Genomic DNA, 15,591 nt, shown 5'->3' with positions numbered 1-15,591 from the left:
CAATGTCCAGGGTGGTTGAATAGGAGCACCAAAGACAGGTGAGGATGATCAGAGACACCTAACAAAAAAAGAACGCCCCCTTTATTTATGTAACAGCCATTATACATCCTATTCAGATACACACACTGAGTGATTCAAAATGATCCGGTGCTGATCTTTATCGCACCTGCTTAAACTTACGCCAAGAAATAACAAAGAGAGTTTGAATGCTACCACTATCTGAACATTTACAAAGAGATTACAGCATAGACAGTCTCAAACTAAATACATTTGCTTTTAATCGCTTTGAACAGGAAGCCATGTAATTTCAAAATGTTCGTATCTGATTGTCTGATTTCCCTCTTTATTCAAATTATAACATGCCCATCTGACTTTTCCAACACAATGGGAAAAATTAAAAAGGGAAATGACCTTTCATGGCCGGCGTGATGGGATAGTGAATGGCATTATTATGCTCAAACATTCATTTCTCGCCCACTGCCCACAAAGACAACAGAGGGAGTGCCAGCCACATCCAGCTCTGAAACTATGTCTCTCATGGACTAGTAGATCATAAAGGATCTTAAGAAATACTAATGAGACTACCTGGAACTGAGAGGGAGTGCACCTTATCCTAACAAAATTATATTCATTATGTAGATAGTGTAGTAATGATGATATACTAACATATATGAGTTTGGGTCCTTGGGGCCTTGACCAGGTAGTTAGATACATGCCTGTATGTAGGAGGGGTCCGTGAAACAATAGTGCCATCTCATCTGAAGTCATGTTTCTGGAGTTAGAGTTTGAAAGAAACTCTAAGTCTGAGACAGACAATCCAGGGTCATGTTCATTAGTGCACACGGTATCAAAATGTTTGGCAGCGGTAAACTGAAATCTCTATTAGTATTGGACAAGTTCAGTCAGGTAGTTCAGTTAGGTAGGACCTTACTCAGCTTCAAACATTTTCTCCCTACTGAACACCCCCAAACCCCAGTCGGTCCAGCAGTCGGTGTTCTGTTATGAGCCTGTAATTCTCAATATTCTGAGGGCTAAGGACAGAGAGAGAGAGAAAGAGAGATGTCCAGAGAGCGAGAGAGAGAGACAGAGAGATTGGTGTATAATTACAGCCAGTCAGAGCTCCCATCCCCTCCAATCCTATCTCCCTTTTAAAGACAGCAGTATTTTTAAGCTCAGCGTTTTCCCCCGGCCCAAAGGGCCTTCTCTTCGTCATGTGATGCCTGCTGTCTTTTTGTCATGGTGGCCCCCATAGTTGAGCGCTGACCCCCTCAGCCCTGTCTCCTGACTGATCACAGTCATGTTTTATTACTGTCAGCCTCTCTAATCTTTAACCAGCAATGCTCATTTCCTTCTCCAGATTTAAATGCAAATGTAAAATTTAATGATAAATGCATTATCTGATAGGGGCCGATAACACTGATTCACTGTCAGTATAAAATACACACCGCAGGGGGCTTCAACACCAGCACAACTTGTCCAAATCCCACTTCTATAAACGTATGTACCTGCTGCAATAGGTCATAGGCATTAGAAGGGAATCATATTTTGTGTGTTCAGCAATGTGGATGTAATGCCCTCAACAGTAATTGCTGTGTTGCTATCTTGTTCGATGTATTATCCATCACTTTGATGAAGTGACTTTTAAGACGAACAAAAAAACAAGATACAACCATTTTTTCCCCGAAACTCTTGTGAAGAACAGCAAGGGGAGTCTGCATGGTAAAATGAGATGTTCAAAGAGAAAATAAATATCGTTAAAAAAAATATTCTAAGCTTTCTTTCGGGGTTTCATTCTATGTTCAAGCACATATACCATAAGATTAAGAGCAAAGCAATTTCATCCACCCATTCAACACTGGTAAGTTAACTTACTATTCAATGGTGATAATATACTCATTCAGCTCACCACATCACTTTCCCCAGTTTTTAATCTATTGTTATTAGGAAGCACATTTTATCCCAACTTCAGAGACTTTTGTGGCTTGTATCTCACGTGCTTTGCTCTTTCCCTTTCTGGTAGATTTGAAAGCACTCATCCTACGAGGTGCATTCCATTCCCAGCAGGCAAAATATGTCATTTAGATGTCATTTAAAAAAGTCACTTCCTAATTGAGATGCGGCTTTCTGGTTGAGGGATGTCAGACAACTGCCGGACAACCAGATGACAACCACCAGAGAGAGAGAGACAGAGAGACAGAGAGACAGAGAGAGAGAGAGAGAGAGAGAGAGAGAGAGAGAGAGAGAGAGAGAGAGAGAGAGAGAGAGAGAGAGAGAGAGACAGAGAGAGAGACAGAGAGACAGAGAGACAGAGAGACAGAGAGAGAGAGAGAGAGAGAGAGAGAGAGAGAGAGAGAGAGAGAGAGAGAGAGAGAGAGAGAGAGAGAGAAATGACGTAAACTTACTTGGTCCATCCCAATCCTCTGGTCCTATAGCTGGGTGTCTGGACTCACTCTGCCCATCCATGTCTGACTCCCCTGCTTCTCCACTGACATCTTCTTCACCTGTAGACAGACGGGGACATAGGACACACAGATTGGTCATGTTGAGTGACATCCCTCACAGTTAAATCATATTGTTGCCAAACCACGTTTGATCGAGGAGCAGCCATATAATACAGTTGATACAACTGTTATCAGGGCCTTCAGCAGGTTTTCACACCTCTTGACTTATTCCACATTTTGTTGTGTTACAGCCTGAACTCAAAATGCATTAAATATGATTTTTGTTCTACACATACTACACACAATACCCTATAATGACAAAGTGAAAATATGCTTTTAGAAATGTTTGCAAATGTATTAATAATGAAATACAGAAATATCTCATTAACTTACAGTAAGTATTCACACCCCAAAGTCAATACATGTTACTCTCACCTTTGGCAGCGATTACAGCTGTGAGTCTTTATGGGTAAGTCTCTAAGAGCTGTGAGTCTTTCTGGGTAAGTCTCTAAGAGCTGTGAGTCTTCTTGGGTAAGTCTCTAAGAGCTTTCCACACCTGGATTGTGCAATATTTGCTCATTATTCTTTCAAAAAAAATCTCTGTCAAGTTGGTTGTTGATCATTGCTAGACAGCCATTCGTGCCATAGATTTTCACACTGATTTTAGTCAAAACCATAACTACTATAGGCCACTCAGGAACATTCACGGTCTTCTTGGTAAGCAACTCCAGTGTATATTGTGTTTTAGGTTATTGTCCTGCTGAAAGGTGAATTTGTCTCCCAGTGTCTGATGGAAAGCAGACTGAACCAGGTTTTCCTCTAGGATTTTGCCTGGGCTTAGCTCTATTCCATGTATTTTTATCCTAAAAACCTCCCTGGTCTTTGTAGGTGACTAGTGCTGAACGATTAGTTATTTTTGATGTCGATTCGGTTTCGGTTTGATTATTCAAAAACACTCATGATTTTCAATTTAGTTCTCAATATAATTTGTTTTACATTAAATGCACTATGCATTAAAAGGGGTTGAATGTTGTAAAAACACACAATAAAACAATTCACACAAGTCGTATGATGGTAGAGACTGACCATTACTGCTTATCATTTATTCAAATGAATACTTGAATATTATATTTCAGTTGTTGTGTATATTACATTTAATTTATTTGACGTTTTTATTATTTAATTCCAAGTCATCATCTCATTTCGATAGAGCTGCTGCCTATGCTGTCTGCCAAAATCACTATTTTAGTGGTTCTTCAAAGTATATAAGACATACTTTAATGACTGCTGAATACCAATTATCAATCACTTAGATCATGTATTTTCAGATAAAAAAATAACCCGCGAAGCAACTGCTCTCTATGTATCCGTCCTGATAGCACATTCTTCTGTCTCTAATATAGCAGGCGTAGAAGAAACAGACCGGACACGTGAGAGCGCAATGGATTATGGTAATTGTGGTTAATTATCAAGTTATCTGCGCTTAACTATGTAGAACATTGGCCTGTTGGAAACTACAACTCCCTACTACACCGCACAGTTTGTGCATGATCTGATTTATGTCTAGAGAAACTGCAGCGCAATGTGGGCATTGAGCTCACATAAAAAAGTTAACCGATGATGGTCAATTAGTTGTTTAAAAACCAAGAAATAACCGACATTTCAGTTAATTGCTCAGCACTACCGATGACAAGCATGCCCATAACATGATGCAGTCAACACCATGGATGAAAATATGAATAGTGGAAACAGTGATGTGTTGGATTTGCCAAAACATTACGCTTTGTTTTCAGGACATAAAGTTAATTTCTTTACCAATTCATTTTGCAGTTTTACTTTAGTGCCTTATTGCTTTAGTGCCCCATGCATGTTTTGGAATATTTTTATTCTGTACAGGCTTCCTTCTTTCACACTGTTATTTACATTAGTATTGTGGAGTAACTATAATGTTGTTGATCCATCCTTCCTATCACAGCCTTTAAACTCTTAACTGTGAAATCCCTGAGGGGTTTCCTTCCTCTCCGGCAGCTGAGTCAGGAAGGGTGCCTGTATCTTTGAACTGACTGGGTGTATTGATACACCATCCAAAGTGTAATGAATAACTTCACCATGCTCAAAGGGATATTCAATGTCTGCTTTTTATTTTATTTTTACCTATCTACAAATATGTACCCTTCTTGCGAGACATTGGAAAACCTCCCTGGTCTTTGTGGTTGAATCTGTGGTTGAAATTCACTGCTCAACTGAGGGACCTTACAGATAATTGTATGTGTGGGGTACAGAGACGAGGTAGTCATTCAAAAGTGAGTCCATGCAACTTATTATGTGACTTGTTAAGCACATTTTTACTCCTGAACTTATTTAGGCTTGACATAACAAAGGGGTTGAATACGTACTGATTCAAGATATTTCAGCTTTTCATTTTGAATTAATTGGTCAAAATGTCTAAAAACATAATTTCAGTTTTGCATTAAGGGATATTGCGTGTAAGCTGGTGACAAAAACTCTCAATTGAATAAATATTACATTCAGGTTGTAATACAACAAAATGTGGAAAAAGTAAAGGAGTGTGAGTACTTTTTGATGGTACTGTAACTAATGTTAAACATCTAGGGCTCAAAACAGGAAACAAATGGTTATGTTAGCCATATATACAATGTTCTTAACATTAAGCAATATCACCTATGTAGCTTTGAATACATTGTCTTATTGTTACTATGTATGTCCAGTACAGTGCATTGAATTGCAAGAAGTATCAAGTGTGTGTAACTGTGGGACCAGAGGCTGGTGCAGCTGCAACACTTTTATCTAGAGTTCCTATGAGTTACCATACAGGAGGAGGCCCGTGTGTAGCAGGAAGGAAGGAGGAGCAAGAACTTTGGGAGAGAGAGAGGAAGAGAGGGAGAGAGAGAGGAAGGTGGCTATTTATTACTGTTTGATCTATTGTGGAGGAGGGAGAATGTGTGTTCTAGGATGCAGAACAGCAGATTTACAGTCTCAGGGCTGAGGCTCAGAAAGAGAGAGAGAGAGAGCTAGACGGGGAGAGAGACACAGAGAGAGAGAGAGAGAGAGAGAGAGAGAGAGAGAGAGAGAGAGAGAGAGAGAGAGAGAGAGAGAGAGAGAGAGAGAGAGAGAGAGAGAGAGAGAGAGAGAGAGAGAGAGAGAGAGAGAGAGAGAGAGAGAGAGAGAGTGGGGAGGGGGAGGGAGAGGACATACCCAGGGATATTTGGCTATCTATCTCTACCTGGGAAGTAAAGTGCTTAAATACCTTGTAAAACATAGAGTACTTTACAGCACTACACAGCCACAGCAACCACCGTGATGGGAATACGGCTTACCACGTTCCGAGATTTTCCTTGAAACCCTCTTCTGTTTTGCATGTCCAAGTCCACTATACAGAGACAGATAATTAAGTCGTTCTATAACAAACCCCTAAATCCAATACATGCAATGTGGCTAAAAACACTAGCACTGTGTCGGGGAGACTGTTGGATAAGAGCGTCTGCTAAATGATTAGAATATAAAAATGTTTATGTCCCCAGCCCTGTCTACAGTCTCTGAACTGTACTGCTGGTGGCAGGCTTGTCCTTAGTGGAGGGGACACTTAGTTCTATCTGGTCACATCATCTTTTCCGTTGCTTCGATGTGTTAAACCTACAGACTACGTCCAAGGGCGTTGATGGGTTTATTATTAGACTTCATTGAAGGAAGCAAAAGGATGGATTTAGTCAGACCCTTCAGAAGTAAAGGTACTATGATTACAACTACTACTGGCTCTGGCTAAAAGTAGTGTACTATAAGGTAAATAGAGTGTCATATCGGACACGTCTATACAGTCCAGAATAAGGCCTTAACATTGTGTCCATCCTGGGTTCATCTTCAGATCAACCAACACTCACTGCGCTTGTTTGGCTTTCTCCACACATGGCTCACTTCAAAGAAGGCAGCAAACACTGCCAAAAGGATAGCAGCTTCCTGCCTCTCTGTGTGAGAGAGAAAAAAACGCCAAGTGAAGGAAGTCTGCAGCACTGTCCAACTAACAGTAACATGAGGTCACAGTGACCCAGTTTAGCTTATGCAAGTGTCTGCTTGGGATGGCGAAATTCTCCCCCTTTCCTTCCTTCCCAGTAGGTATTATCAGTGAGCCCACTCTCTGAATCCGCCTCGCTATTTACTGTTGGGGGCCTGGAGTACAGTTAGCTGGAGACGCTCTTTAGCATACTGGGGATCACTAGGCGTTATGACGAGGATAACAAAGGGCGAATATCAACAGTTCCTTTCAGTGGAGCGAGTTTAAAGAAGCCGGGTGAGATAACATTAAAGGCAGTACCTTGATCTCAGGCGAACATGTTAAGCCCTGCAACGAAACGTATTGGAAGTGTTTAATTACAGCTCAGGAAATGAAGCTACAAGATGATTCCTTAATTAAGCAGTGATTACGGATTTTCTGCTGCCTTCTATCTAACCACCGTTCGCAATGCATTTTAAACACAATCGCCCAGGCAACCTCACAGAGATGAACAATGTCACAGGCAAGCACTGGGCTTGATGAAGCTCCCTCTCTAGCGAATGTCGCACGGGAAACCATCGAGGAGGAACATGTTGTAGCAGTATGTAGGCTACAGTATGATAAAGATGCAGGGATACATACAACATGATGTCAATGTGCCTGAGCTATCTCAAAACCTTTTGGCCATACGAACATGAAAGCATTCCTTTTCATTCAGAGGGAGCTGTGTTTGATATCACTGGTTTCTTGCCGTGTTATCAAAGGATACAGATTGTCAATGATCTACATTATAGTCTATGTCATAATAACCTACCGCTGGCTAAAATCCCTTTCCTTGTTTAATCACATGAAGACATTTAGGAGTGAATGAGAAAAAGAATGTATCTGAGAGTGAGGATGGAGAAAGGTGGAGGGAAGAGTATGGGGTAGGGTAGCGTAGCATGGGGTAGGGTTGGGAAGCATGGGGTAGGGTAGGGTGGCATGGGGTAGGGTGCATGGGGTAGGGTAGGGTGGCATGGGGTAGGGTGCATGGGGTAGGGTAGGATGGGGTAGGGTAGCATGGGGTAGGGTTGGGTAGCATGGGGTAGGGTAGGGTGGGGTAGGGTAGCATGGGGTAGAGTAGGGTGGGGTAGGGTAGCATGGGGTAGGGTAGGATGGGGTAGGGTAGCATGGGGTAGGGTTGGGTAGCATGGGGTAGGGTAGGGTGGGGTAGGGTAGCATGGGGTAGGGTAGCGTAGCATGGGGTAGGGTGCATGGGGTAGGGTAGGATGGGGTAGGGTAGCATGGGGTAGGGTAGCGTAGCATGGGGTAGGGTAGCATGGGGTAGGGTTGGGTAGCATGGGGTAGGGTAGGGTGGCATGGGGTAGGGTAGCATGGGGTAGGGTTGGGTGCATGAGGTAGGGTAGTGTGGCATGGGTTAGGGCCGGGTGGCATGGGGTAGGGTAGGGCAGCATGGGGTAGGGTAGGGCAGCATGGGGTAGGGTAGGGTGGGTTAGGGAAGCATGGGGTAGTGTAGGGTGGTATGGGGTACGGTTGGGAAGCATGGGGTAGGGTTGGGAAGCATGGGGTAGGGTTGGGGAGCATGGGGTAGGGTGGGAGTGCATTGGTAAGGTAGGGGAGCATGGGGTAGGGTGGGAGTGCATTGATAGGGTAGGGATGCATGGGGTAGGGTAGGGATGCATGGGGTAGGGTGGGAGTGCATTGGTAGGGTAGGGATGTATGGGGTAGGGTAGGGATGCATGGGGTAGGGTGGGAGTGCATTGGTAGGGTAGGGTTGGGAAGCATGGGGTAGGGTGGGAGTGCATTGGTAGGGTAGGGGAGCATGGGGTAGGGTAGGGGAGCATGGGATAGGGTAGGGATGCATGGGGTAAGGTAGGGAGGCATAGGGTAGGGTAGGGGAGCATGGGGTAGGGTGGGAGTGCATTGGTAGGGTAGGGGAGCATGGGGTAGGGTAGGGATGCATGGGGTAAGGTAGGGAGGCATAGGGTAGGGTAGGGGAGCATGGGGTAGGGTGGGAGTGCATTGGTAGGGTAGGGGTGCATGGGGTAGGGTAGGGATGCATAGGGTAGGGTAGCATGGGGTAGGGTAGGGATGCATGGGGTAGGGTAGGGGAGTATGGGGTAGGGTGGGAGTGCATTGGTAGGGTAAGGGTGCATGGGGTAGGGTGGGAGCGCATGGGTAGGGTAGGGGAGCATGGGGTAGGGTGGGATGCACATTGTATGTTAGGGCAGAGTTTGCAGGTATGTGTCAGTGAGCTGTTAGAATCAGGCCTCCCTATCGCTGCTTCATCAAAGGACAGCCTCTCCAGCCAAATCACAGTCACACACAGTCGGGTGCCACACATCCAGGTCAATAAGCTTATAGGCGATTTACACAAACAACTCCTCCAGCAAGGTAGGAACAAAGTCATATTGGCTTTTTCTCTCCCTTTTAGCATTGTCTCTGCCAAGGAAGCCCTTGAAAATGTCAATCTGGTTCGCGTGCGACTTTAAGGAGCTCAGAGCCGCCTAATCTGGCCAGCCAGCCAACAGACAGGTTGCTACTCCCTCTACAAGGTCTTATTGTAGCATGAAGAATGATGATGTTGAAATGGTGTCAGTAAAGCAAATGGTTACTGTCTGTTTAAACCACCATAGGATGCGTTAGGTTAAGGTTAGGATTTAGGGTCGGGTTCGACCATAGATCTACGTTAGTCTCAAGGTTGTCATGATAACCAAACTGCTATCAAGATCACATCGCTTTCTAATGAAGATAAACTAGCTAAATCTAGTCAAAGGCAAAAGACAGAAGGTCATTCGTGTTTAAAGAAGGTTGTTGATACAGTAAATACCGTGTCGTGATCAGCCATTCCAAAAAGACACCGTCTCCACCAAAGTCAAGCATAGCTGTAAGACTTCTGTCTCTGCTCTCAGAAGAGCCATTACAGAGAATACATCATATATCTTCCAGAGATACGGGCAAAACCCCCCACCAACACTATGCAGTGGAGCTCTCCAATGGAGGGAGCTTATTAGTGAATAAGCCTTGCCACTGTCTCCGTAACTGCCAATAAATTCCCATCATTACAGAATCTGGCAGTTTTCCTGGGCGTCTGCGCCGGGTTTTATCTCCCTCTCTCTCCAGTCTGGGAGCATGTAGATCTGGCCCCGTTAGATTGTCATACTTAACAAACATTCATGATTCATTTCCTCCACTGAGTCAAATGGGGCTAAAGGGATGTCTCGATTCATCTTATCGCGCCACAAATTAGCATTTCCCATATTCCTCAGCATCAACTGTGCATTAAAATTCCACATTTACCATTCCAGGCACTGGGCTGGCAGCTGTGGCAAAATAAAACTGAGAATGGAGGAGATGTTCTGTTGGTGGATCCTGATTATTTCTGAATGGTACAACGAGTGGCACATGAATTCTGCCACTTTCTGTTTGCTGCTATATGTCTCTGACTGACTATGATTCAGATTATCCATTGAAAGGTCAAATCGAGGGTCAATGTGATTTTGTATTTACCACAATGAATATCCTGATTTTCAGGTCCCCTTGAACTGTGAGAAAGTAAACTGTGTATGACTGCATTGTAATGCCATAATTTGGATCTATTAACGGTGATTGGAAGATAAATGCAATTGTCTCATTCTTAGAAATGCAATTACATTTAAGGCATATAGTCACTGTATGCTCTTCACTACCATCAGAATCACATGTAATCAATAAAAATCTATGTACATTACAGCTGCTTTTCGTCATCAGTAAATAGGTGAATCTCACACGCTCACGCACGCACGCACACACACACACACACACACACACACACACACACACACACACACACACACACACACACACACACACACACACACACACACACACACACACACACACACACACACACACACACACACACACACACACACACACACGCTTGTGCCAGCACCGTGTTAAACTTCACATCCCCCATCCCCTTTCCACTCATATTTCCACAACAATAAAAAGGAGTACAAGAACAAGGTGAAATTTCACAATTTCAGTAAAAAAGATGCCACTCAGTAAATAAAACGGCATCCGTCTCACAATTACGGCTCTGGGTGTGACAACAGAGTATAAATCCTGCCTCTGCGTTCAGTTCACTGGCAGGTGGACCGTTCACAGGAAGTTGTTTGAGGATAGATTCTTTAAACTCCAAGGTTGTTTCTGCAGGGGTGTGGAAGGTGGGGGGTGTGTGGTGGAGGGGTGTGGCCTGTCCAGAGTGCTCATGGGTAGAACCCCTCTCTCTAACTCAATGTTGGTTCACATGCTCTCCTCTCACAGAGCTTCCCTGTTCTATTCTATTCTAGTTCTATTCTAGCTACTTCATTTCACACCAATGTATGCCGTTTCAGAGCCATTATGATGTTTGGTGTCACTGACAGACAAGAGCCTCTCTATCATTTCATGGTAGATGAGTAGGCATGGGTAGAACTGAAGAGGCATGGGTAGAACTGAAGAGGCATGGGTAGAACTGAAGAGGCATGGGTAGAACTGAAGAGTGACACTCTCCAAGCAGTTGAAGGTGTCCACAAAGTGGAACGCTTACACCGTTTGCAGAAACACAGATTACATACATGACATTCTGAATAAGAATGTGTATAAGGGACAGGGATTCTGGGAAAGAAATAGCCTCATTCTTTGTTAAAACATTGGACGACGCAACAACAGCCAGAATGTATGACGTATGCTGCCAAACAGACACGACAGCTGACTTAATAAGACCCAAGTGCCCCAAGCAGCTTTCAAAAGACAAGGTGACGAGATAGTACGGTGTGTCGGCGTATCTTCACTACACACCGCATATAGAACCAGCAAACGTCCCCCTCGCAAAACAGGTTTCTGAGCTCAACGGTCTTTTCCTGGTTAAAAGACGTAAACAAAAGGTCATCAATAACAGGTGCAGGACAGGAACAGAAGAATGGACAGGCTTCAGAGTCAACCAACCAGGGCCCTATGAAGTGTGTGAAGAGTCTCAGTCACGACCAGGTCAAGTCCCGCTGGGGCGTCAAGGTGCTCCCACCAGTTATCTGAAGGAGGCCCTGTCTTTTCTGCAAGGGTAAGGCAGACGGGTACGACTCTGGTGCCATTCAACTTCTTGACCTTTGCGCCTTTAAGCGGCTTTGCTACTTCACCGCACTCCGATCAAAGTTAATAAGTGCTTCATATGTTAATGAAAAATTGGTCCTCCTCTTTGTGTTCCCACAGCTTTTTAATACCTATTATAGGCTCCAACTTTTAATGGAGGTTTGAGGTCCCTGTGACAAGCCCATTTCGCAGAGTGACTACACAGATACAAGGCTAAGCTAAGACCACAAAGTCCCACAGTGTGGCTCAGTGGAGAAACCTTCCTTCACAGGGGAGAGCGTATTCTCCGAGAGGGAGGAGAGGAGGAAGAGGAGGAAGAGAAGATAAAGGCCATGGGGATGAGTGGCTGCTTTAAAACCTACGTTCAACTCCGCACCGGACTAATTACACCACGGCCATCACATTTGAGAGGGTTTAGTTAATCAAGGGGCCCTTTTTTTCCTCCTATAGCCGAGGAATAACACACTTAAACCGTTTAATGCTGTTCCAGGATTGCGTCTTGTTTCATTCGCAGGCACTTTCAACATAAGTGGGGTAAATTTAAGCCACTCAGACACAGGTTTAAATGAGGTTTAAAGAGATCTCACTGAGCAATGGAACATGGCTGGAAACTGGCTATACCTGATGATTGAGCAGAACTTGCAACGACAAAAGAAAAGAAATGTTGGATAGGACATCACTTGGGTTTTAAGAGGAAGTGGGACACTTAGCTAAGCTTAGATAGTGAAAGTAAAACATCTGACTGGTAAAGCTTGTACATGACAAGGGAAAGATGATTTAAGTATCTCCAAAACGAACCGTTGGCACTTCGGACAACTCTTAGTCCTACTTCATTCCAAAACATCATAAAGTGAAAGGAGATTTTTAGGCACATACACACTCATACTTGGTCTTATCCAAGACAATGGAGCTATCAAATGGTTTCTCCAGGGCTTTTCGAAGACTTGTACAATCACATTTTAAGAAATGTTCATATTCCTTGGGCTACTTTCACATACAGTACTGTATTGTTCAATTTATCCTAGAGCTAATGGGTCTGGGAATCACAATCTATTCAGTGGTTCTCCTATTGCAGTGTATAACTCTCACAATATACAGTTATATCAGAGGCATAGGCAAGGAGGTGTTGCTGTTAAATCACATTTTGGAACGTTTTCAAAATATATATATTTTTACCTTTTTTTGAAGAACAAAGGGGTACTTATATTGATATGATTATTGAGGGCATAGCCTATGCCAAATCCTAAAAGTTTTCACAGTAGAGGTGTAGAGGTGTGAAAAATAAAGAATAATTCAAAACATTTCTTGTTGAAGCTAAAGGAGACGTGAGACAATCAAAGTATTGGTTCTTCATTAAAAGGCAAGTTTATGGCATTCATGAGCCAGTAATTCTGGGGACACCTGGGGTACTAAAACCCAAGAACTGGGGGTATGGGGGGAGGTCTGTGTGTGTGTGCGTGTGTGTGTGTTAGGGGGAGGGCATGTATGCACCTCTGTGTATGTGTGTGACAGCTCTGTCATCTTCACACTGTATCCTGGAGCAGGTTGTAATTTAACTCCTGTGATGGCAGGGTGTGACCAATATGAAACTAAAATAAAGCAGCAATCTAATTGAATTGGAGTTCAAAGAGAAGTTGGTGGGTTTGACTGCGTTAGGCGTTTTTTTGGCTGATAGCTACCAGCAGTAGCAGGTGTGAGCTGGGAGTGTTCAGACTGTTCAGAGTACTGTACTGGTTCAAAGGTAGGGAAGTGACACGCTAGCACACTATTCTCCAGTGGGCATGGAGGGCCTCGATAGGAGCAGCACAGAGCCACAGAGATAGAGAGACAGAGAAAGAGACAGAGATACATAGAGGGAGAGAGACAGAGATACAGAGAGGGACAGAGACAGAGATACAGAGAGGGAGAGAGACATATAAAGAGATACAGAGAGGGAGAGAGACAGAGACAGAGACAGAGAGAGACAGAGACAGAGACAGAGATACAGAGAGACAGAGACAGAGATACATAGAGGGGGAGAGACAGAGATACATAGAGGGAGAGAGACAGAGACAGAGATACAGAGAGGGAGAGAGACATATAAAGAGATACAGAGAGGGAGAGAGACAGAGACAGAGATACAGAGAAAGAGATACAGAGAGGGAGAGAGACAGAGACAGAGATACAGAGAGGGAGAGACAGAGACAAAGATACAGAGAGGGAGATACAGAGAGAGACAGAGACACAGAGGGAGAGAGAGACAGAGACAGAGAGAGAGACACATAGCGGGAGAGAGAGACAGAGACAGAGAGAGAGATACATAGAGGGAGAGAGACAGAGACAGAGACAGAGATAGAGACAGACAGAGAGATACATAGCGGAAGAGAGAGACAGAGACAGAGATAGAGACAGAGTGAGAGATACATAGAGGGAGAGAGACAGAGACAGAGATACATAGAGGGAGAGAGACAGAGACTCAGAGACAGAGACAGAGATACAGAGAGGGAGAGAGACAGAGACAGAGATACAGAGAGGGAGAGAGACAGAGACAGAGATACATAGAGGGAGATACAGAGACAGAGATACAGAGAGGGAGAGAGACAGAGATACAGAGATACAGAGAGGGAGAGAGACAGAGATACAGAGAGGGAGAGTGACAGAGATATATAGAGGGAGAGAGACAGAGACAGAGACAGAAATACAGAGATAAAGAGAGGGAGAGAGACAGAGATACAGAGAGGGAGAGAGACAGAGATACAGAGATACATAGAGGGAGAGAGACAGAGATACAGAGAGGGAGAGAGACAGAGATATATAGAGGGAGAGAGACAGAGACAGAGAGACAGAGATACAGAGAGGGAGAGAGACAGAGATACAGAGATACAGAGAGGGAGAGAGAGAGATATATAGAGGGAGAGAGACAGAGACAGAGATACAGAGATACAGAGAGGGAGAGAGACAGAGATACAGAGATACATAGAGGGAGAGAGACAGAGATACAGAGAGGGAGAGAGACAGAGATATATAGAGGGAGAGAGACAGAGACAGAGAGACAGAGATACAGAGAGGGAGAGATACAGAGATACAGAGAGGGAGAGAGACAGAGATATATAGAGGGAGAGAGACAGAGACAGAGACAGAGATACAGAGATAAAGAGAGGGAGAGAGACATAGATACAGAGCTACAGAGAGGGAGATAGACATAGAAAGAGATACAGAGAGGGAGAGAGACAGAGACAGAGGCAGAGACAGAGACAGAGATACAGAGAGACAGAGACAGAGATACAGAGAGGGAGAGAGACAGAGACAGAGATACATAGTGGGAGAGAGGGAGAGATACAGAGAGGGAGAGAGACAGAGATACAGAGATACAGAGAGGGAGAGAGACATATCAAGAGATACAGAGAGGAAGAGAGACAGAGACAGAGATACATAGAGGGAGAGAGACAGATACAGACATACAGAGAGGGAGAGAGACAGAGATACATAGAGGGGGAGAGACAGAGACAGAGATACATAGAGGGAGAGAGACAGAGATACAGAGAGGGGGAGAGACAGAGACAGAGATACATAGAGGGAGAGAGACAGAGACAGAGATACAGAGAGGGAGAGAGACAGAGACAGAGATATATAGAGGGAGAGAGACAGATACAGAGATACAGAGAGGGAGAGAGACAGAGATACAGAGATACAGAGAGGGAGAGAGACAGATACAGAGATACAGAGAGGGAGAGAGTCAGAGACAGAGATACATAGAGGGAGAGAGACAGATACATAGATACAGTGATACAGAGAGGGAGAGAGATAGATACAGAGATACATAGGAGAGAGACAGAGACAGAGATACATAGAGGGAGAGAGACAGAGACAGAGATATATAGAGGGAGAGAGACAGAGACAGAGATACAGAGATTCAGAGAGGGAGAGAGATAGATACAGAGATACATAGGAGAGAGACAGAGACAGAGATACATAGAGGGAGAGAGGGAGAGAGGGAGAGACAGAGATACAGAGATACAGAGAGGGAGAGAGACAGAGACAGAGATACAG

General features: G+C 44.2%; 1 protein-coding gene across 1 annotated transcript in view; it reads right to left on the bottom strand.

Annotated features, from left to right (window-relative positions):
• zfpm2a (zinc finger protein, FOG family member 2a) overlaps positions 1-15,591 on the bottom strand; it is a 187,287-nt gene that overhangs the window by 106,867 nt on the left and 64,829 nt on the right. The window contains exon 3 of the mRNA XM_046302575.1: positions 2,403-2,501. Within this exon, the coding sequence (XP_046158531.1) occupies positions 2,403-2,501 (99 nt within the window). The remainder of the gene's footprint in view (positions 1-2,402; positions 2,502-15,591) is intronic.

Source organism: Oncorhynchus gorbuscha, linkage group LG15 (assembly GCF_021184085.1).
Source record: "Oncorhynchus gorbuscha isolate QuinsamMale2020 ecotype Even-year linkage group LG15, OgorEven_v1.0, whole genome shotgun sequence".
NCBI lineage: Eukaryota > Metazoa > Chordata > Actinopteri > Salmoniformes > Salmonidae > Oncorhynchus > Oncorhynchus gorbuscha.
The sequence above is the reverse complement of the archived record's forward strand: the minus strand, read 5'-3'. Positions and strand labels throughout refer to the sequence as shown.